Source organism: Aotus nancymaae, unplaced genomic scaffold, assembly GCF_030222135.1.
Source record: "Aotus nancymaae isolate 86718 unplaced genomic scaffold, 86718_ANA_hifiasm-v0.15.2.pri h1tg000048l, whole genome shotgun sequence".
NCBI classification, from domain to species: Eukaryota; Metazoa; Chordata; class Mammalia; order Primates; family Aotidae; genus Aotus; species Aotus nancymaae.
This window is the reverse complement of record NW_026988462.1, coordinates 3,565,670-3,590,141: the sequence shown is the minus strand read 5'-3', so window position 1 is coordinate 3,590,141 and position 24,472 is coordinate 3,565,670. Positions and strand designations below refer to the sequence as shown.

Sequence of the window (24,472 nt, the reverse complement as noted above, 5' to 3'; positions counted from 1 at the left end):
TTTTCAGAGAACCATCTGAGATTTGTATTACTTGTAAAATATTGGTTGCAAACAATCATTATTATTAATTTATGGAAAAAACTCCAATAAAGTGTTTAGCCATCTCATTTTCATATGTAATCTGTGAAATAAATTAATCCTAACAAATTTTAATACCTTTTCCAAAAGAGTGAAGCAAATTTAAATTATTTGACTCAGAAAATGTTCATTATAATTCTTATTAATCTTTAAATTCGAGAAATTGCCATTTAGCTAAAGAAAAGAATAGGTATTAATAATAACACCAATGCTTCTTCCCCCCTTAGAATAGTTTAACTCATTTAAAAAGCTGAAGCCATTTTTTTTGTTGTTGTTGCTTGATAGTTTTTCTTTTCCTTAGTTGAGATGCTACCGTTTTGGGTTACAGAAATCATGCTTTCGCTCTCAATAACAAATTCTCACTCATTCGACATTGCCGCTGTTTAAATTAAGGTGCATGGCAGAGGCATCTCCTAAGCTGTCATTTTAAATAAGAATGTTGCAATTGATGATCTCTGTGAACACAGAAGGTGTGTTTGCTTTAAGTTAGACATATCTTATCGAATTCTTCATTTCTAGGCCTTTCCCCCTGGTGCTCTTCATCCTTTACCAAAGAGACAAGCACTTGAAAAAAGCAATGGTACCAGTGCGGTCTTTAACCCCAGCGTCTTGCACTACCAGCAGGCTCTCACCAGCGCACAGTTGCAGCAACACGCCGCGTTCATTCCAACAGGTGCGTGCCCTTACTGTCCCACGTCCTGTGCCCTTCTGGTCATGTGCTTTCTTCTCATTTCTTTAAGCTGTTTGGTGGCATCTAGTTTGCTTTTAAAGGTATACTACAGTTTGAGATCCATCGTTGTCCTAGCTATCTAAATGTATTTACCTTACTTTGAATGATAGCTAAAGACCGTCAGGATTCTAAAGCCAAATATTTGATAGATTTAAGAGCCAGATTTAACCCATGAGAAACAGAAAGCAGTTCGGGCTTTTGGTTTCTCGTCTCTGCACAAGCCCTGTAAAATTATTTATGTAAGACCTTTTATGTGTGACAATTGAAATTTGTCGTTAACTCTGAATGACCTAAAATTAGCAATTCCAGTAAATACTAACCATTTTTTTTCTATTTCTATTCAGAGCACTAAAAAAAGGAGGCTATTCAAATTAAAGCAATTCTCTACTCATATTTTTATATCCATTCTATCTCTTTCTCCATCCTTCTCAACTTTCACCAAGTTCACAAGTATATGGAGCTCCTATCCTCAGTGTCTAAGCCAATGCCTGATACTATTATGTACCATGTGCATTAACTATGATTCCACTAAAAGATCCGTTGTAATAGTCGTAGAATCCTAGAGTTTAAAGGAGTCTTAGTGATCTCCTCATCCAGTCAATTGTTTTACAGATGAGAAAACTGAGGCCCCCTAAATGAGAAGTGACTTTCCAAGGTGCCACAACTAATGAGATAAAGAACTGAGTTTCCCTGTGATCAATTCCACTTATGTCACATTCTGCCACCCAGGCCCGCCTCTATATACACATTCCACAGAGCTCTCCCGAAAAAGGAAAAAGCAGATAAAAGTGATATTTTAAATAAGTGACCCAAAAAAGTCAGATAAAAGTAAAAAAGCAAAAGGATAAAGCGTGTCATCCCTCCCCCATTTTCACCAACGTCCCTGACCACAGATGCACACCATACGCAAAGATAGTCACCAGAATTGACTGTGGTTTTTACCTTTTAGTCAATGTTAGAAGCGAGGGTAACTTAGGCCCCAGTGGGAAGACCATCCATTGAGTTCGTTGTTTGTAAGTCAAAATTCTTCAGCTCATGATAGTGAGATGAAGGTAAATACAAATGAATAACAATTCTAGAAAAAAATTTTTTTTGATTCATATCTAAGTTTGGACTTTTTCAGCTTATCCATTTCCTTAAATCCTATAGCTTATCAGGAGTCAACATCAGAGGTAGTTAAAATATTTCTGTGATAGTCTTTTTATAAAATCTACACTTTGAAATGGATTAGTAACCTGTAAACAATACTTAAGATATAAATTATGTGAGCAAAATGGATTTCAGTGTTTACTTTTCTTATTTTAGTTTTGAACCTATCTTAAACTCGTAGACTTGGAGAAGAAATCTCTAATGCAGTATTTATTAGGGGTTCACTCTTTCCCTATTACAACCTTAATTAGTGACATTGCAGTGCTGTTATAGCATAGCAGTATTTTCACATGTAATCCACTTGAAATACCACATTTGTAAAATAATTACTAGAAGGTAAACTTACATTAATGTCCTGTGTGGTTTCTACAAAGTGTCTCATTGTAGACCTCTTGGCCACTAGATGTTTTAAGAGAAAAAAAAAAGTTAAGGAAGAATATACTGAGGGGAAAAACGTAAAAGGACAAGCCTGTTTCTGAAGAATGGATGATACTGCCATTACCATGTCCTGGGAATACCTGAGAAGCTCTGGGGCTAAGACTGCCAAAGACTCTAAAGCCCTCCAGTACATGTTTAACTCTCCAATCCAATAACGACCGATTTTTTAAATCACTGAAAGAATCATCACTTTCAAACATTTCACCTGGAAGCCTTTTAAACACTTCCAAAGCAAGGATAAATAACATCTCTTATGCAACGACCTGATTTTTGATGATGAAATGTGTTGCATGAAGGACCCATACGGCTGTATTGGCCGCTGTGGTTGTGTACTTCCGCCCTCTGGTGGATTCTTTAGGAACAGCTTAAGTGTCTCTGGCAACCCTCAAAACCGTGCGCTTTGGAAGCCAAAAAATGGGTCCTAGGCCACCAACACAATGACTAGAAGGGTTCTCATTTCTTACATGACATAAATATCAGAGTGAGCAAACATGTGGACCTAGTTCTGAAATGGTATTTCAACTGCTAAGAATTTTTCACATTTCTCTTAAATGAGGAAAGAAAAAATAATTTTATTAAAAGGAAATTAAAATAATCTTTCTCCCACTTAAGCCCATACCAGGAATTTTAGTGTTCGTTAGAGCTAAAGGTTTCGCTTCTAATTTTGTTGCTCATAAACCACAGTTTCAACTTTATTTCTAAAATGATAATGATAATCACTCATTGTTCATCATTGTTGGTTTTAAACCTCTGCAATTAAAATGAAGATATTCAAAAATAACTTGTATAACTCGGTACATAGAGGACCCATTACTTTTAAATGAACAGATATTTATTTTTCTATAAATGTTTTACATAAACATAAATATGAAACAAAAAAGCATTTTATGTTTTCCTGAAAGTTGTCCTTGATCGAAAACCATTCATAGGTAAAGCTTTCGATATGATGCTAAAATTCTCGCACTGACACAATATGAATCTGGATTTCAGGAATTCTGCCTCCAGGTTGCAAAGATATTAATATAAAATGTTATGCAAAATATGGGAGTCTTCTCCCAAACCATGCTAAGATAATTATTGCCCTGGTTGATGCCCTAGCACATTTGCAGTGGGTGGGAGTTTTTTTTCTTTTTTGATGGGGATTATTTTAACCAAGTAGTTAGACTTTTTCTTTGCTATGTTAGGAAAGTGGCAAAACCACACACACTTACAAAAATAGCAGCATAATAATTCTTGGCATTTCTCTGACAGGTTTATTCTAAGTTACTGTAAGTGTTCTTATAGACATTATCTCATTATTCTTCAAGATGTTGCAGTTCTTTAGTAGCACGCATGGTTATTTGCATTTTGCAGATGGAAAAACTGAGGCTGTGTCTACACTGCAAAGTGGAATACATCATTAGTGGAATTACCCAGATAATTCTGGCTCACAGATACGACAGCTGAAATATTTGTGCAACTGAAGCAGAAAACATTTGGGAAGGCTTTGTTCATAGAATTGGTGCCTTAGTGAAATGCTTCAGCTGATGAGAACAAAGGCAACCCACAGAATCCTTCCTTGATTTATTCCATTATATTGGGAGTACAGAATAAACAGAACAGGGGACAGTGCCCAGATATTGCCTAATGATGAGAAACCCATAAATGTTACATCAGATTATCACATGACTTGGTGGAAGATTTATCAGTGTTTAGTGGCATCTATATCTGCATAAGTACAACAAAATGTATTGCATTCAATTCAGCAAACATACCTTGAACCCGTGGTACGTTCTGGGTTCCAGAGCCAGTAATAAGAATACAAAAGAGTTCATAACTAGGTGGAAACCAAATAGTATGCAGAGGATGAAAGAGTACCTGAGGGTCTGGGCAAAGCGAATCGAGGGTGAAGGAGAGGGGGTGATGAATTCCGCCTTCAGCATGTGCACCAGGTGGTGGTTACAAAGGATATGGAGAAAGAAGACTTTCCGAAGTAGGAGAAATTTGCTTAGGAGTTTGAAAAGGAAGCAAGATTTTATCAGTGGGGGAAAAAGGCATCCCAGTTGGGAGAGTGTACTTGAAGAATAGAAAATTGTCCATTGTAGCTATAGCATAAAGTACATACAGGGTGTATGCAGAGAGTAGAGGATAGGAGTGTTGTACAAAGGCAGAGATTGGCTTGCTAAGAAGATCAGGACCAGAATCTGGCATTGAGTAAGGGAGCCACACACGCATGAGCTATGCATTTCCAATATTCACATCACTATTAGACCGCTTAGAGAGAGAGGCTCAGGGAATTAATTTGGTTAAGGATTTCAGCCACATCCAGACTGAAGCCAAAGTGACATGACTGATCCCAGCCCAGTGCAGCTGCAGGAGCGACTGTAGATTATTTGCAATCCCTATGATATTCACATGTATGGCACAGCAAAGCTCTCCAAGATACCCCCTTCCACAGTTGAATGAAAGAAAAATAAGAGGGTATTTTTACAGGTGTAACTTTGAACCCAGCCATGGTTTACTCTAAAACAGATTAATTCACAAACTGAGTATTTGATTAAATTTTAGAAATAAATCTCTCCCAGCACACTTCTTACTAATGGCTGAAAACATTCATTCAACACATTGACCACCTACTATGTGCCCCACAGACCTAGACAGACAGGATCTCTGCTCTCCCAGAGTTTACAAGAAAGGAGGAAAGATCAATGTTTGACAACTATCCATAGAAATACACAATTAGAATTTTTTTATAAGTACAAATTGAGTACCCCTTGATCCAAAGTGCTTGGGACCAGAAATATTTCAGATTTGGGATTTTTTTTTCAGATTATGGAATATTTAAATTACATTAACCAGTTGAGCATCCCAAACTTGAAAATCTGAAATCTGAAATGCTCCAAAAAGCATTTTCTTTGAGGGTCATGTCAGCGCTCAAAAGGTTTCGGATTTTAGAGCATTTTGGATTCGGATTTTCAAACTTGGAATGCTCAACCTGCACTATGAATGAAAAAGCAGAGTTCAGTGAGATTAAAAATAGAAACTGACTTGATGGCACGGGGAGGTAGGTAAAATAACAATTGAGCATTTTCTAAAGAAGTGGCATCTGAGACCTGGAAGATGAAAAGAGTGGGGTGAAGATTATTCTGGGCTGAGGGGACAGCTTGTGGGAAGCTCAAAAATAGGACAAATGTGTAATGTGTTCAAAGAAAAGAAACATTAATCTGTCTGGATCATGGTGCCAGGGAAGAGAGGTGTAGGATGGCCTGGGGAGGTAGTCAGAGACTGGACCACAGGGAACCTTTATCCTAAAGCAATGAGAAATCACTGAATGGTTTCCAGCAGAGGAGTGACCAGGCCTGCATTTGGAGTGATCTACTCTGCCAGCAGCTGGAGAATGAACTAAGGAGGGACAAGAATGGAGCAGGAAGACCGCTTAGGATGTTATCACATAGCCCAGCCTAGAGATAATGGTGACCAGGACTTGAGATGCGGCAGTAGTGATGGACAAACAGACTCAGGCAAGCCGCATGTTAGAAGCAGGATTACTTTGGCTGGCAGGATTACTTTGGCTGATTGATAAGCTGGACCCGGGAAGTTTACAAGGGGGAAAGGGTGTCAGGCATAACTTTCAGTTCAGACTAGAGCTCTACTTAGATGGTGATGCCCAGCAGATATTTCCTGAGGTGTAGAAAGTGTCTCCCATCCAAGTACTAACCAGGCCCGACCCTGCTTAGCTTCTGAGATCAGATGAGATCGGGCGCGTTCAGGGTGGTATGGCCATAGACTGAGGTGTAGAAAGTTTCTGTGGGAAAGATCAAAGTTTGGTCCTGTTACATTTGAGACACTTTGTGAGTCATCCAAGTGGAGAGGTGAGCGGGGCAGTTAGAGGAAAGGACCTGGAGCTCCGAGAAAAGATCTGGGTGGGATACACAAACATGGAAGATCCTAGAATCCAAATCCATCAAGTGAATGATATACCAAAAGAGATGTAGTGCAGATGAAAAGGACCCATGCCTGAGTCCTGAGGAACTCCAGCATAGAGAGTGTTCAGGGAAGGAAGGTCATTCAGCAAAGTAGACAAAGGGAGTTGCCAGGAAGAAAAATGTGTGTGTGCATGCATGTATGTGGGGGGTGTGTGTGTGTGACATAAAAAATCTAAGGGAAGAAAGTGGCTTCTGATGGAGGGAATGGCGGAGTGCTGATGCTGCTGAGAATCAGGAACAGTGAGGTGAGGATGGGAGAGTTCCTGCTGAATGCAGCAATATGAGATTTTTCTGGTGTTTGGCATTCACAATTTAAGTGCAGAGATCAAATGAAAGCCAAACTTAAGTGGAATGAAGACTCAATGGGGATAGGGAATTAAAAATGTATGTGTAGGTAGATTTCCAGAAGTTTGATTGTGAAAGTGAAAGAATAGGGCTGGAAAAAAGTTTAAGTTGGTTGTATTGACAAATATTTGTTGAAGAATCTGGCAGTAGCCCAGTCAAATAGCCCCCTTTCCTGACTAGGTCATGTTAGCTTGATCAAAATGTAGATCAGGCAAAAAGTAGCCCTCCAGTGTGAACTGTGCCACAGAGGGAATAAAGACCACACAGCTCAAGCTCTCTAACTAATATCTCAGAAGTTAATTCTGAAACTCTAAGAGGGTACTCCTACATTCATGAGAAACTACTCCTCAGGCACCTACATGACACGCAGTCTTCAGTGATCTCAATCCAAGTATGACCTTGTTTTTCACGGAACTGAACCAGTAAGAGATATTTCCTCAAAGCTTTCAATACAGTTTTATTTCAGTTCTCCACAACATACGTGAATATAATATTTATGGTTGGAGTTTTCTGATTCATATACGTTAATAAGACCACCACCACAGGTAAGACAACTATTTCTAAGAAAGGGTTGAAATCGCCCCTCCCTACCTCCTACCTCCCCACTTAGACACCAACTTGAGATTTCCTAGGAGTTTTGCCAGAAATATTCCTCAGGGTCACTTTGTAGCAGCCATGACTGAATTCCTTAGCCCCGGTCCCAACTCAGCCCCAGCTCTGCACTATTTTGCCTCTACAGTGTTTAGGCTTTATTGCCGGGCACTACTCCTTTATCACAATGAATCTTACGACAGAGAGCGGATCACGTACACATACAGGTCATTCCCTGTAAGAACCTCAGTCTTCCTAGGTTCTTGGACCTTCAGGCAGCAATCTAAAATTCACCTACCCTGCCTTGCAAGCTTTGGAGATTATGAAATCTTAAATACTGTTCTTATTTTCATACCGTTGTTGACACAAAACATTTACAGTCCAACAAACAAGTAAACTTTTAATGCAGTAAATTCAGTGTATTCTAGTGAATATAAAAGCCGACCTGGATTTAGGAAGAGAATTCTATTTCTAGCCTTCCCCTTGACCCACACCATGAGTGACCTTGGAGGAGTTACTATGCCTCAGATTTTTCATCTGTAAAATACCTATTTCCTACCTTGGAGGATTAACTTGATAATGTCTGTAAAATACTTTGAGGTCTTAGAGGAAGGATACCACGGCATTATCACGTCATTCTTAGAATCATGTCGATGCATATGAATAGAAAGTGTGAACAGTGGTCTAAGGAGTGAGCTTGGAATAATATTGGCTTAAAATAAGTCAGATATATTTGTGTCTGTACTGACAATGTGAATGGCCCTAAAAGACTGTGTTAACTAACCCTACTTATTTCTGGTTGTGCTTCAATCTCACTTTGAATGTTAACTCTAAACCGCTAACCTGTTTCTTTCCCTTTATTCACTTTTTCCACCCACCATTGCATGACATCAGGGTCAGTTTTGTGCATGACACCCGCTACCAGTATTGGTAGGTTTCAACCTTTTTTATTTGTCTTTTATATGATGTACAGTACCTTCACTTGCTTGAAATTTATTTCCGAGATGGTAGAAATGCTACAGGAAATAGTAGATTTGAAGGCTTATTTGGCTTTAGAGTTAACAAATAGATTTTTTTAAATGTACTTGTATATTTAGAAAATGATGGTTTTAATGTGACCTCTTGTGCTAGAACAATCACTACAAAAACATAAAGCCACAAGTACGAGTCTGCTTTTTAATGATTTGTGTTTTGTTTCTCTTTATAGTTTATATGGTATAGCGTAAGAAACAGAGCTTACTCTATCAGCGAGGCAGGCTAATTTCATCAATGTTTGAAAGTTTCATAGTGGTGTGCCTTTATCTCCTCTTTGCTGTGTGTTAGAGCGATCAGAGTTTCCCAGAAGCATTTATTTTTTACAAATTATAAATCGATGTATTTTGAAACCCAATGTCTGAGCTGCCTAACTTGATTATCTTTTCTAAGTGTTGATTTATTTGTGATGATATTTCTGCACCTCAGCATTCCCTTAGCCATTTAATTTTAATAGCAGATAGTTATCCTCACACATGTTAATGCATTGGTACAAACGTCTGTCTTTAGGACATATGGATTAGTTCTATTTAGAGTGAAGAAAAAGAAGTATTGCAAATTTTGTCTGGCTATTTCAGAGTCACTGTGTTAGAATTTGCATCAAGGCTATGATGTTTGCTCCATCGTTTATTGATTCAAATAAACCACAACCCACAGCAGTTCCATTTCATATAAGCAGTCCCAAATTGGAAAAAAAAAATTCAAAGTAACCATAATTCCAAAGAACATCCTATCCCAAAATAGGCCTCCATATGGAGACTTGGATGTTTCAGAATTTATGATTAAAAGTGATGATCACATAGTCTTGCTTCGTCGGACAGCACCTTCCACAATTTTAGAAACAACCATTATTGCATACACTGAATACTCTGAATTGGGAATGGATCTATTGTTAGAAATAAAATGTTTATAAATACATCAACCAAAGTAATCTGCTTTGGCCTTTCTGGGAATCACTGATTATGTTTTAAAACTTCCTTTAATTGTACTTGTAATAAGCTATTTTCCCTTTTTTATTTCTCTCCCATGCTTCCTTGCTTTGCATTGTGATTGCATGCCATCTGCTGGTTTAACCCATGATGGCTTGCTGCTCTGATATTCACCATGCCAAAATACCACTTCTATTACCATAATGCTACACCCTCCTGTTCATTGCTCCCATGGTTCCCCTCCTGAAAGTACCCATGATGCACAGCGCTACGTCCGCCACTGTCTCTGCAGCAACAACTCCTGCAACAAGTGTCCCCTTCGCAGCAACAGCCACAGCCAATCAGGTTTGCTCCTTTTAAAGCTTTCTTTCACAAATCCCAAACTCTAAATGAGTGCTGATATTTAAAAAAAAAATTCTCGGTGAGAATTTTTTTTTCATGTTTATCCATCAAATTTTATTTTTTTAATTAGTTTATAGCAAGCATTTACAGACAGGTTGCACTTATTTAGAGTTAACATTTACTGCAAATAATGATGTAGCTATGTTTTGTGTTGCACTGTTTGTTTTCGTACCTAATATTGTGTAATTAACCTGACAGGCTTAAATTCCTTTTAGTACAGCATTACCTATCCAGTGGTTTGTGAATGGCCACAGAAACATTGTAAATGTGCACCCATGGGTGCTTCAAAACTGACTCTATTTGAATTCGGTTCAATATCGGCTGTGTGGAGGAAAAAGGGTCTCCTCTTAGAAAGTCTTCCCCTTGGCCTAAGTGTCATATTTGAGGTCTGAACAATTCTTATGATCATTTGACCTCGGTCTTAGGTTCTGCCAAACTCACTTGGTTCCCACTTTACAATCTGCTCCAATATTGGCCTAAGAGCCAAACTATCCGGAATGAAGAGTCATGGGTGCCGCTGAACTCACAAAGGCTGGATATAACTGACGAGGAGCGTTTAACTCTGTTGGTTTAATGCATGTGCCAGTGAGACCATGGATGTACTATTTCGTAGTGACAGCCAGCTGCTACTTCCTACTCTGTGGTCACAAGCTGACTGTATCCCTGATCCTAGCCTCCCAACTTGCAAACATGTGCTCCTAGCCACAAGGAGACAGCATGAGAGTGAGTGAGCAGAAACTCTCACCTCGCCTAGAAAAATTGTTTTTATTGTGCATGCCCTCCCTTCACAGAAGAACAATTTTGGTTTCGTTTTTAGTTTCGTTTCATGGATTTTTAAAAATAAAATCAGCTCTGCTAATAAAAGATGACAAGGGATAGAAGAAACTGGGGGAAATTGTGTCGGGGCATCACGGCAGTCCCAGCCCGCGTTCTGCAGGCTGGGAGGGCTGAGTCATGCTGCTTTCCCTGTTCAAGTGAATCCACGATTCCAGCTCTGCAGCTTTCATTCCTGCAAAGAAAGGCATGAGTGGACAGGAATGCAAGAATAAAAGTTAAACCCCATGACAGTGCTGATTGTGCTCTCAGCATTGTGACAGAGTGGGAGAGAGCAGGCAGCGGGGGAGGGAGGAGAGGCCCAGCAGCAGTGCAGAGGCAGGTGTCAATCAACTGTGGACCATTCTTCAGCAATTCACCCCCACCTCTAAAATGCCAACCTGTCCTCTAAGGAAAGCCAACCCAGCTTCCAAACAAACAGAATAAAGAACAGGCAAGGATGAGCTCCTTAGCTGGGAAGATGATGATGACTATTTTTAAATGATGGATGGGAGAAGGGAAAGAGACTGTTTGCATCTTTCCATTATTAGGTCCAAAGCTCTTCTCACTCATTCTTAACAGGGAAACTGGGTACCTGTTTCTTTCAAGTCTTAAGTCCTGCCTCCTTGAACTATGCTTATGTGATTTTTGTCCCAATTTTTGTTACAAAGTCCTTTTATAAGAAAACAAGTTTGGACTGGGTGCAGTGGCTCATGCCTGTAATCCCAGCACTTTGGGAGGCCAAGGCAGGAAGATCACTTGAACCCAGGAGTTGGAGACCAGCCTGAGCAACACGGTAAAATCTGGTCTCTACAGAATATACAAAAAAAAAAAAAAAAATTAGCTGAGCATGGTGCCATATACCTATAGTTCCAGCTACTTGGGAAGCTGAGGTGGGAGGATCACCTGTGCCAGGGGAGGTCGAGGCTGCAGTGAGCCGTGATCATGCCACTGCACTCTAGCCTGGGTGACTGAGTGAGACTTTGTCTCAAAAGTAAATTAAATTAAACTAAAAGCAAGTTTGAAGTATAATATATTAGTATTTGTTGCAGTGAAATTCCGTATGGTAAGTTTAGCCTTTCGGACACTTAGAGATTTTTTTTTTAAGAAAGGAAAAGAAGCCAAGATAAAGAAATACTTTGGAGTTGTAGGATGAATTGTTTTAGCACGATAAATTTTTGACCATGTGTCATACATATTTTTCAAGCCTAGTGATTCTTTGGCTCTGTCTTGTAAAAAAAAATTTGAGATATTACATATGTATATTCAAGTATGTATGTGTGTGTGTGTGTGTCTGTCTGTCTGTCTGTCTGTCTATCTGTCTGTCTGTCTGTCTTTCTGTCTAGGGAGGCAGAGGTTGGAAGCATGGAATATTCAGAAGTTAAAATTTATCATTTTCAGGCATGGTGCGATTGGAAAAGGAAATAAGTTGAAGTTTCAACTTCTTTAATTGCAAGCATAGCTGAGGTTTGACTTCAATTTAATCCAGATAAACATAATTAAAGGAGTACCTGATGGTAGCTTCAAAAATCCTATATTCTGTGTTTTGCAGTTTATCAGATGTAATAGTTGCTGCTGGATTGCACTTAAATGATGAAAAAGAGAAATCCCTTAGCAGCCCTTGATGCAGGTGTGCTTGCACATGAAAACCATGGAAAAATATATAATAGTGAACAGAAGTTTCCAGATATGATATTCTTTATGTATTTTCAATAAGTTTCAAAGAGCAAAGCATCTATAAAAGACCTTGGAAATTCTTTTAGCGTCCAATCATAGGAAACTCAGAGCTTGTTAATGACTGAAATAACAAGTTATCGGCTTGTTAAGATTTCTCTCTTTAAACTCAAATTGAATCATACCCATGTGGATTATGTAAGTCATTTAAACATGATGAATCTCAGTTTCCTCATTTGTGAAAAGAGAAATAGAACTAGATGGCCCCTGGAGTCCCTCTCAGCTCTGAAATTCAGTGAACCAAAGGCTCAGTGACTATTATTTTAGGCCCAAAGCATGAGATTGCAAAGATAAATACAAACATAATGGAAAGTGAAACTAATGATTCCAGAGTTTAACGACTGATAATCACCCTGCCTTCTTTTCTGTCTTTAAAATGTAGTTGGATTTTGACAGTTTTTTTGTTAATTTGATCAATTCAGACTGTCAGTTCAAATATTTCAAATCTCATAGGCATTTGTAATTAGATACAAGTCATTCATTGAAGAAAGAGGATAGATTAAAACATCCCATGACAGCTTCTTAGGTCCAGTGCTGTTTACACGTTACCCCATGGTGAGCCAAGCTGAACAAGCCACATGGCTATCAGTTCAATCCTCAGGCTGAATCAAGATGCCACCACTAAAAGTTTTCGCTGAATTTAGACTGCTGGTTTGAGATTACTTAAGTAAAGACAGAATCCAAACACATTTGGGAAATACAAAATATTTTTTGATTATTTAGCTCTGGGAGCAGATAAGGAAACAAAAATATAATAAATTTACTAAGCACTATTTTCTGTTTCTGTTAAGATATTTGTGCCTTAATAGATAAATTATACCTAATAGTAATAATATTATTATTATAAACCACTTATTATGTGCCAGATATGATTCTAAATGGTCTCTCTCATGTAATATATTACATGTCATATCATGTATTTTATTATATAGTACGTAAGAGAGGATAGTTATATATAGATGCAGACACTCAATTCTTAACAATAGTTTTATGAGATGGGTACAATGATCATCATCCCCATTTGATAGATAGGAAAACTGAAACAAAAGTTAGCTACCTCAGCCAAAGTCAGACAGCTTCTAAGTGGTCTTGCTGAAGTTTAAACCTGGTTCCAGAAGACTTGCTTTAACCAGGATGGTATACTGCCTTGCTCCATAATTATAAATACACAAAAGTCATTTATTCCATAAATGAAACTGTTTTTCCAGTGAGGCTCAGTAATAACCAATTTTCTTGTTATAGGGGAAAATAAAGTAGTGTTGCCAGGGCAGCTCAAGCTGAGATGAATCCTAAACTGGAGAGATGAGCTGGATTTGAACAGAGCTTTGAGCTAGTTATGTGAAGTAGCCAGGTCATCTTTAGAAACCATATAGTGGGGCCGGGCGTGGTGGCTCATGCCTGTAATCACAGCACTCTGGGAGGCCAAGGTGGGTGGATTGCCTGAGGTCAGGAGCTCAGGACCAGTCTGGCCAACATGGTGAAACTCCGTCTCTACTAAAAAATAATTTAAAAAAAAAATTAGCTGGGCATGGTGGCAGGCGCCTGTAATCCCAGCTACTCAGGAGGCTGAGACAGGAGAATTGCTTGAACCCGGGAGGCAGAGGTTGCAGTGAGCTGAGATCGCGCCATTGCACTCCAGCCTGGGTGACAAGAGCAAAGCGCCATCTCAAAAAAAAAGAAACCACATAATGGACCTTCTTATTTCAGTGTGATAAAATAACCAGTGAAAATTAGAAGTAAGATAACCTAAGAAAAAATTAGTCATTTGTCTTAGGGAAACAGGTTCATGGCTTTCTTTTGTCATAGGCTTTGCTCCCAACCTCTACTAATCATCTCACAAATAGCTTGTTAACAAAAAAATGGGGTGAGGGGAGAATGATAGGTAGCATGTAAATTAGTCCATTTGAGTCCATTGACCAAGAACCAGAATGTGTAACTCTGTCAAAGATGCCTATATTGAAACAAATTTAATCTTAGTGTGTACATTAAAAGAGATAAAAGCTTAGTAATGGATTACTTATTTTTTCATATGAAATGAAATTTTATAATGAGAGTGCAGAGTAAAATTCCTGATGAACTTGAATTATTACAATATTCTATGCTGTAATTCGTTTAGCATTTTTTATTTTAAAGTTACATTCTATTTCAAAGGGAGAGAAAATAATTTCCAAATAAATATATTTTAAGTCTTGGTTTCTTCATTTATATATAGAGATCATTTAATTTACTTAATAACATTCTTCAAGGCACAATTAAAATACAATTTATACTTTGAATCTTTCCCTGAACGTCTCCCTTCTCCTCCCCCAGCAAGAAGTACTCTTTCCTGTTCTCTGAAGTCTACAAGGACTTTGCACATGCCTTAAGGCATTATCATTAAATAGAAAGACAAATGCAAGCGTATGAAGAAAGCTGGGGAAGTATAAAGTTTAGCTGGAGAGTAACTCATGTTCAGATTGATCAGAGAATCCACTGTGTGGGACCCTGATGCCAGGTTAAAGGGTTTGGCCCTGACTTGGCCACTGAAGGATTTTCAAGCAGGATAGTGATGGAAACAGTACTCCAGGAAGAGTGAGCAGATGGAGTCGAAGCAGGAGAGTCTGTAGAGGCCGTTAAGAGGTTTTAACAAGAGCTTAAATGGGGACAATGGCAGCTGGCAACTGGCCTGCTTTGTCTTGCCTTTGCCCATTACATAGGGAGTGTTACTTTTAGCAAAAGAGAAACATAACAATGATTCCCTACTATGGCAAAGCCTGTCTAAATAAATGTCACATGGTAGAAGGCGAGATTGAGGCTGATAAGAAACTCAGTCCCTGCCAGTACAGCAGTTGGGTGGCCTCACTGTTGGGACACCTGCAGTGTGCTCACCTCTCCCATGGGCCTTCCCACTCCTACCTAAATGAGACTCGGCCACGAAACCTCACCCTACCCACAACCACAGGCCTCTGCGTGAAGAAAAGAATCCCCTCAGGTGGGGAGTAAATGTATATCATCCATGTCTCCGAATCAAAGCTCTATGAGCAGTGAACAGATTATTCATCTAATTCATTCTGGCCCGTGAGTCCATGCTAGGGAAAGAGATTCCTATGTATAAATATTGTGAATATTTTTATGGAGCATCACAAGGAGTGCCTTAGAAGCTAATGAAATGATTATATTCTGGGCAATATGTTAACCAACACTTAATCACATCTCCAAAAATGATGATTCATGTTTAATATTATGACCTCAAGGTCTTATCACATCTTCTGAACTCTCCTCCGAAGATTAAGTACATTCAACAGAGAGTTGGCCTAAGGAAGAGCTCATTGAAAATTAGTTGATAATATATCATATACGTATAGCCCTCTATTATATTTGATAAATTAGAAAATCTCATTTTCTAGACTTACCTGACATCATTTTTTTATCTATGACCATCAATTTCAACAATATCTTATCAGAAAGATAAAATAATTACATGTAGCCAGATGTATATTACGTCTTATCTGGCCTGCTATAAAGTACCAAAGAGGGAAGAGAAAGCTTGTTTCTCACCTATAAATATGAACATAACTTTTAAGTTATTTGTATATGGGTTCTTGGATATATAAGTTAACCTATACTAACCAAGAAGTCTAGAAAGGTAAGATGGTGTTTCATTTCATCTCTCATCTCAGAGTTTTATAAAACATCTATTATTCAATGCCATCTGTCTGGACTATATTCAGACAAATGTAGGAGGCATTAAACATTCCCCGCTATTCACCACTTGACCCATTTCGGGGCCTGCCTTTTGTTTCACAAGAAAAATCTTGGTTCTGCAAGGTCCCAGTGTGGGAGGAGTAGGCTCCTGTCATCTCTCTCTCCTGAAATACACGGGAAAGTGGCTGGCCTTTATGTATGGATGATCAAACTGTGAAGCACTCCTTTCTCGCAGTTTGCTTGTTCCTGGGAACAGATTACAGAAAGCAGCTGGGCCCCATGTATGTTGTTCTCCAAAAAAGCAGAGACAGCAACTGCCAGAATCCAGCCCCTGTAAACGGTAATCTGGGCCGAGATCTGTCTCTCTGCCTTACACTGCACCAGTCATTTAGCCACCTCTAACTTTTTGCTTATATTCTAACCGTAGAGGGGATTCAGGTTGGTGAATGGATGTGGTTACTTCAGATGAGGCAGAATTGGCATATCAAATATTTTCTACAGAAGGCAGGAAAGAGAGAGAAAAAGAGAGAGAGAGAAGGATTGAGATTGAAACCTGCTCTACTTCTTTGAATAAAAAATAAAACTATAAAAATTGCAGCATTTGCATTCAGTTAACACTATTTGTTAAAGCTCCTTGGCAGTTTGAGTCTGAATTCCATTGTCTTCATGGCTAAGGACATCAGAATCCAGACTTGCTTAGTATGCTAAAAAATAAAATAAAATAAGAGTGGGAAGGGGGGGTACTTTGTCCAGCTTACGTGGTCTTGGATCTATGAAAACAATATAGATGCACATCAACTTTTCTCTTCAAGTAATTAGAAAATAAGAAAACAATAGACCTTTTATTTTCCTGTCTCAGCAGTAGCTGCTTTGCAGGCCTACCCTGAAGTTTAATTAATAAATGCATTTGCAGATTCTCTAAGAAAAGTCTCAGTTATGTAAGTGTTGTAATCTAGTACATTTTCATTTTTCATGAATAATTTACACCTCTTGGTGAGGAACTTGGGTAGAATTCTTTTGTATATAGCACATAAAGACATAATATCAGCTCCAATTCTGTGCAGCTGAAGAGAAAATGTCAAGAGTCCTTATGTGGCACATTCCTGCCTGGTGGATAGTTCTTCACACAACACCTCAAATCCCATCCTCCTTTGCATTTTTTTGTTTGTTTGTTTTGAGACAGAGTCTCACCCTGTCACCGAGGCTGGAGTGGAAAGGCGCAATCTCAGCTCACTGCAACCTCTGCCTCTTGGGTTCAAATGAGTCTCCTGCCTCAGCTTCCTGAGAAGCTGTGATTACGGGTGCCCGCCAACATGCCCAGCTAATTTTTGTATTTTTAGTAGAGACAGGGTTTCACCACGTTGGCCAGGTTGGTCTTCAACTCTTTTTTTTTTTTTTTTTGAGATGGAGTTTCATTCTTGTTACCCAGGCTGGAGTGCAATGGCGCAATCTTGGCTCACCACAGCCTCTGCCTCCTGGGTTCAAGCAGTTCTGCCTCAGCCTCCCAAGTAGCTGGTACTACAGGTGCACACCACCATGCCCAGCTAATTTTTGTATTTTTAGTAGAGATGGGGTTTCACCTTGTTGACCAGGATGGTCTCGATCTCTTGACCTTGTGATCCACCTGCCTCGGCCTCCCAAAGTGCTGGGATTACAGGCGTGAGCCACCGCGCCCGGCCAGTCTTGAACTCTTGATCTCGTGATCTGCCTGCCTCAGCCTCCCAAAGTGTTGGGATTACAGGCATGAGCCACTGCACCCAGCCTCTTCTGCATTTTGATGGAATTAGAGGGAGATCTTTTCGGGTTGAAAAGTCATATTCCCTGTCATATTTTGGCTTTTGTTGATGATAGTAAAATCATGCTCCATTTCACCAATTTTAGGTTTTCTCATTGGAGCAAAATGAATATATAGTTCATCCTATATGGGTGTTTATTTCCAGCTGTAAATTTGTAAGGAAAAAGAGACTAGCTGCAGTGAAGGAATTCAGGTCCGTTTTCAAGGGCTGAATGATGGACAGGGTTTTCTTCTTTATAAGAGTTGCTGTGAACCGAATGGAATTCCTGTTCATGGACACTTATCTACCCAAGCTCTGTCGCTGCTGCCTACCTTCTCACACGTCTGCCTGTGCATTTGGGGAAGTTGCCAGCCTTTCTGTGCAGGTGGATGTGAAGGACAGACAAACTCGAGACTGTGGCTCCACTTAGCAAACACATTTGATGCTGCCACACATCAAAGGCACATTGGCATTTGCTCTGGCCTCTCAGCCCCTTCTGGCATTCCCTTGGGATGACACTGCTGGAGGCGTGACTCCCAAGGTCAGACCAGGCTGGGTCTGCTGACCACTTTAGGGGCTAAGAGGTTGGGGAAATGCTGAAAGTACTTAGGAACTCACTGCCTAGCAGAGAAAATGTCATAAAACACAAAGTCTAGCAGGCAAATGTTGCTGCCTGGGAAGTAAGCGCCATGGCATGGCGTCATCCCTGCAGTCTCATACGTCTGAGGGGTGTATAGGAATGAGAGAGAAGGGACAGGTAAGGTTATTCCTGACACCATAACCAGCTGGAAATTGAAGAGGTGGCGATGAGGTAGGGTAAAGAGAAAAGGGAGCCCATGCACCGCCGCCTACTTTCCACACGCTATCACGTCAAACCCACCAGGACTCTCTTTCCCTCTTTTACGTGTGAAGAGTCAAAGCTCAGGTTTGATCACAGCTCCAGTAGGTAGCAGAGCCTGCCTTTGGCCTCATCTGTCTGACCTTAAAGTCAGTGTTTTTCCCCTTGTTTGACATTCTTCCTCGATAGCATGTGTGCTTTAGAAAGGAACTTCAGACTCCATCTCAGACTTTATCTCATGATAGAAGCAGATAGAGCAACTGTGATTGCTTCAGATCTAAAGAAGAGGGGACACTGTGGCTCTTGTGAGCCGGGGAGTGGGAGACACCAGGGAGGGTGAAGAGGAGGGTGTGCTGGGCAGTCCTAGGAAGTGCAGCTGGGGGGATAAGGAGGGTTTTGGAGGGCCTTAAAGTGTGGGATGAGAACAGAACAGGATGGGTTCCTTGAGAGGCGTGGAAATTCAAATGTACTGGAAGTGAGTGGGCAGAGGTGCACTGGGACAGCCAGCCTGAGTCAAGCTAACCAGTGAGAAAGCTGCTTCATCAGTGAAGTGATGAAATCAGGACAGAGAGAAAAGAGAATATTTGAGGGGGAAAAGGTGAGTCATTCAGAAGCAGGGAAATTCAGAGAGGCTCCGTGATGCCTGGCTTGCCTTTGCTCCCCCAGAGGCTGTTCTCTGACATCTATGGTGTCTGTGGATTTCAGTGCCTTTCTCCTCTCTGTCACATAACGCTCCTATGAGACCTCTCTCTCATTGACCATCAAAAGGATGGTTCTCGTCTACACACCTTCCCTTTGATTTGTACTATAAAGGACAAATTTTTTGACTGGCATTTTCTAACACCAGTTTATGACATACTATAGCTAATTTAACAGTTAGAATTCATCATGCTTTAGCATCAAATACAAAGTGTTAGAGCTTTTGGTCTGTTTGTTTTACTTTCGATGTTCAAATTATAGTATTCCTGTCATCGCTCCCCTTGCTCTGAAGTATTCAAAGATCTCAGAGCATATGTCAGTAAACTTCCTATGATCTTTACTTCTCGCTGAAATGCATTTCTGGAAGCAGCCTCATTAAGGTGATCATTGCAGAATGTTGCTCATTTTCCCCTAATCACAGCTACATCAGGCATTGCAGGTCTGACCTGAGACCAGCATCAATTACATCATAGATATGAAAGGCCGTAAGTTGTAAGAGCAGATTTTCCACCATCATACCATACTTCTACAAAACATAAAAAAAGAAAAAGTATGATGCAGATTACATAAATTGGAATAGAGGCCTAGATGGGCAAAGTGGCTTACCCAATTCACACACATAGCAAGAGAGCCAGGCCCAGGACCCAATCACCCGCGTCCTACCTAGAACAACGTTGTTTCCCTTTCAGCACACTGCCTTCCTGAGAAGGTGCGTTAAAGGATCATGTAAGAGACTCTGAACTGCTCCAGAGCATGCAGACAGCAAAAACATGACTCTGCTACCCTCACAAAGCACCTACCATGTGCCAAACACTGGGCTAAGCCTTTTGTATGAATTATGTCATTGAAATCCAACATGTCCTGTAAGGGACTATTATTATCCCCTCTCTAGGGATGATGAAACTCCAGTTTAGATGAGCTGAAGAACTTGCTCAAAATCATACTATCACATTAACTGGCAAAACCAGACTTAGAACTTTCCCAAAGCTCCTACTATCCTGTTTTTCCAATGAGGAAAAGGACCTAGAGTGGTTAAGTGACCTTACTCAAGATTACATAAGGGATTAGGATGAAACTCAGTCTCCTTGTTAGGAGCATGCTTACTCCTCTTTCCCCTCAATCAAACCGAAATTCAGCTTGAATCTGCAGGCTCTACATTTATTTGAACTTTGTTCAGTAAAATAACTTTGCTTCCTCCCTATGCTTTAGAATGGTTTCTGAGGAATCAAAAAGATACTTGAAGGAGTTAAACTTATTCCCTCTGTTTCTCCAAGTGCTTTTTTCTAGTAATAATTTCATAACTGTTCCATTAATCATTCTTTCACCGTTTGTCATTGTTATACTGAAATATGCAAAAGGTCCAGAGAACCACTTTAGTTCAGAAGATTTAGGACAGAAGGAATTGCTTAAATCGATTCCTATTGTTCATATTCTTTTCTCTGCTTTTCTCTGAACCTTGTAACATTAAGAATGGCCTTGCACCAGGAAAAAAGAGAAAATAGGGAAAGCTAAGAAGTATGTAAAGAATGAGAAGGAAAATTCCATTGTATTCCTTTGCCTCAGATAAAGGTATTTAAGAGTTGGTTGGGTTGGGGTTTTTGATCGGTTGGTTAAATGGTTTAAGGTGAACTAGAAAGTCCCCTCCACCTTTCCACTGCTTATGTGAAACCTATATGGGAAGAGGTGAAGGTTTGGAGCTTGAAAGATAGATGTTTATTAGACAAGACTGGATGTACAGAGGTGTCCATGGATAGTCATTTACTCTAAGCAGGCTGATCTAAGAATTATTAATGAACACTATGCCTTATCAACATATTCACATTTTATGGCTTAGACCAGGAAATGGAAATAACTGAAATATTACTGTAATATAACAGTGCCATTTATTATATGCTTACTACCACCAGGCACTTGTGAAATACATTATCTGATCCTCACGCCAACCCTATAAGTTAGAAACAATTTTTAATTCCCATTCTAGAAATGAGTAATAATAAGAATAAAAGATGCTGGATAACTTATCTATGAAAATATATCTGTTGAGCCTAGAAGCTGGGTTTGAACCAGGTTTAACTTTAAAGAATGGGAAATCCTGCCTTTCACGGGATGTTGACTCCCTACTGCAGTGGGTGCTGATTAGCATGAGTTGGTGACTGTTGATGCTTTTGTAACAAAATATTTTAGTTTGAGAAATTATTAACATGAATTGACAGTCAATACTTTAGTAAAAAATCAGAGAAATTCAGTTTATAATTTATTATCAGTGACAGTTCAGGAGATACATATACAGAACGAGAATTAAGGGCTCATTTTTAAAAATCTCAATCTCATTAAACCCAAGTTTATCTCCAACATATGGAGTGACATACAGATCATATAATATTTAAGTTAGCAATAGTATTATTTGAATGTCTATTTAAATAGAAACTGAAAAAAATTATTTAGGATTATGAATCCTAAAATAATAGCCTAAGGGAACAGAGCCAACATTTATAAACACTACTGTTCCATATGGGATGTGCATATACATGATTCCATTTGCTACTGTTACATATGGGATGTGCATATACATGATTCCATTCGCTACTGTTACATATGGGCTGTGCATATACATGATTCCATTCGCTACTGTTACATATGGGATGTGCATATACATGATTCCATTCGCTACTGTTACATATGGGATGTGCATATACATGATTCCATTCGCTACTGTTACATATGGGATGTGCATATACATGATTCCATTCGCTACTGTTACATATGGGCTGTGCATATACATGATTCCATTCGCTACTGTTACATATGGGATGTGCATATACATGATTCCATTCGCTACTGTTACATATGGGCTGTGCATATACATGATTCCATTCGCTACTGTTACATATGGGATGTGCATATACATGATTCCATTCGCTACTGTTACATATGGGATGTGCATATACATGATTCCATTCGCTACTGTTACATATGGGATGTGCATATACATGATTCCATTCGCTACTGTTACATATGGGATGTGCATATACATGATTCCATTCGCTACTGTTACATATGGGCTGTGCATATACATGATTCCATTCGCTACTGTTACATATGGGATGTGCATATACATGATTCCATTCGCTACTGTTACATATGGGCTGTGCATATACAGGATTCCATTCACTACTGTTACATATGGGATGTGTATATACATGATTTCATTTACTACTCAACATAACTTCTTAAGTTTCTTATCTATTTTACATATGTGAGCACATCTTAGAGAATAATTTGCTTAAAATTCAAGCAGGTAGGAAGAGACTGGATGCATGCAGACCTCAGGCTTGCCTGCCTGCAAATTCTGTTCTCTTGTGAACCCACCATGTTTGATTTACATGGGAGTCTATGGTCAGCATAGGCTTGGGATGAACCTCTTCACATGACTCCCCTTAAAAACTCCAAACTACTGAGTTTATTGCTTTGAAACATTTTGACTATTGAGAAGAAAGTTTAGTAGAAGCGAAAACCTTTTAAAGTCCAAGCTCCGTGTCAGAAATGGTGTGAAAATATTGTTGCTTGGTGAGATCAACAAACGAATCCAAATTTCAGCCCAGCAAACCAGAGCTAGAAAGCACTGAGAAAAGGCACCATTCATTCTTCCCAGTGTGGGAAAACTGGCTGGCAACTTCTGTCTGAAAAGAATCTATCAAGAGAAGTCCTCTCAATCAAGACTTTTACTTTAAAACTTTTAACAATAATAATTTAAAAAGAACGATACTATTTTTCTTCACCATCCCCACAGAACCTCACTTTCAAATTGATCTCAGGTAAACAGAACAACACTAGTTGAGGATAACTATTTTAGGCAGCCTGGAGGAGCGACTGTGAAGGTAACAACCAGAAGTTTAATTTAGTTTTAAGTGAAACCACAGAGCTAAATGAGAAAGTGAATGGGGATCTTAATGATGATTCAGGTATACAAGCAGAAAGAGACAGGGGTCTCACTGCGAAGCCCGAAATGGGAAGGAGAACAGAAAGGGAAAGAAGGAATGGATGGAGGAAGGGATTCAGGATTGGCAGGAAAGGGGGATGTGGAGTTATTCTTGAATGGGGGCAGTTTCCATTTGGAATGAGAAGTTCTAGACATGGAGGGTGGTGATAGTCGTGAATTCACTGAAGTGAATATGGTTAATGCCACTGAACCGTACACTTGAAAATGGTTAAAATTGTGAGTTTTATGTTATGTCTATTTCACTACAATTTTAAAAAATAGACAAAAGATCTGAGTGGTCATTTCTCCAAAGAAAGGATTAAGAATTGGCAAGGACAGTGTCTGATTGGCCCTGAGTTTTTGTTTAATAAAATCTGATAGTATAAAATAATGAAAAATTATTTATGGTTGCCATGTTTCCCTTCAAGCATTCTGTTTTCATAAGGCATGAACTGAGCGCAAAGGTGGATTTTTTCTCAATGAACCATGTCTGCAGCAACATATCTTTATGTCTTTTCTCAACAAATGTGTGCTAAGAGCCCACCTTTAGCCAGACTCGGTGGCTCACACCTATAATTCCAGCACTTTGGGAGGCTGAGGTGGGTGAATCACCTGAGGTCAGGAGTTTGAGACCAGCCTGGCCAACATGGTGAAGATATGTCCCTGTATCTACTAAAAACACAAAAATTAGCTTGCGTGATGGCACCTGTAATCCCAGCTACTTGGGAGGCTGAGGCAGGAGAATTGCTTGAACCTGGGAGCCAGATGTTGCAGTGAGCTGAGATCGTGCCGTTGCACTCTAGCCTGGGGAACAGAGCAAGACTCCATCTAAAAAAAAAAACCCACCTTCAGCCATGAGCAATGTAGAGTTCAGAATTGTGGGAATACAGCAATGAAAACCACAGTTCCTGCCTTTATGAGTCTTACATGGTGAGGGGGACAGGAAATACACAAATGTGTAAATAGTTACAGTTAAAGTCCTTATTATATGAGAAGGGTCATCTCAGAAAGTAAATGCTGATGCTGAAAGAATGGGCTTCACCACTGAGCTTTGATGGGGGATGGTGAATAATAAAGAAATGAAAGAGAATGTGGGCGCTCTCCTTCTTTAAACATTTTCCTCCTTTGGTTTCCGTTTTGCCATCGATTGGCTATTTGGCACTTTCTGAGGGCTTTCTGGGGAGGACAGATGGTGACCTGGCTTAACTACTCACCTCACTGCAGAGGTGCCAGTGTGATACAAGCCAAGTGAGAAACTAAAGCTCAAAAGAGCACAAATCTGATTGATGGC

General features: G+C 39.6%; 1 protein-coding gene across 14 annotated transcripts in view; it reads left to right on the top strand.

Annotated features, from left to right (window-relative positions):
• MBNL2 (muscleblind like splicing regulator 2) overlaps positions 1 to 24,472 on the top strand; it is a 173,404-nt gene that overhangs the window by 135,086 nt on the left and 13,846 nt on the right. For 4 of the 14 annotated variants that reach the window (XM_012458631.2, XM_012458626.2, XM_064362224.1 and 1 more), the window contains 3 exons: positions 598 to 751; positions 8,191 to 8,226; positions 9,508 to 9,602. In XM_012458631.2, the coding sequence (XP_012314054.1) occupies positions 598 to 751; positions 8,191 to 8,226; positions 9,508 to 9,602 (285 nt within the window). The remainder of the gene's footprint in view (positions 1 to 597; positions 752 to 8,190; positions 8,227 to 9,507; positions 9,603 to 24,472) is intronic. The other 10 variants (XM_012458632.2, XM_012458627.2, XM_064362226.1 and 7 more) reach the window with 3 other exon arrangements.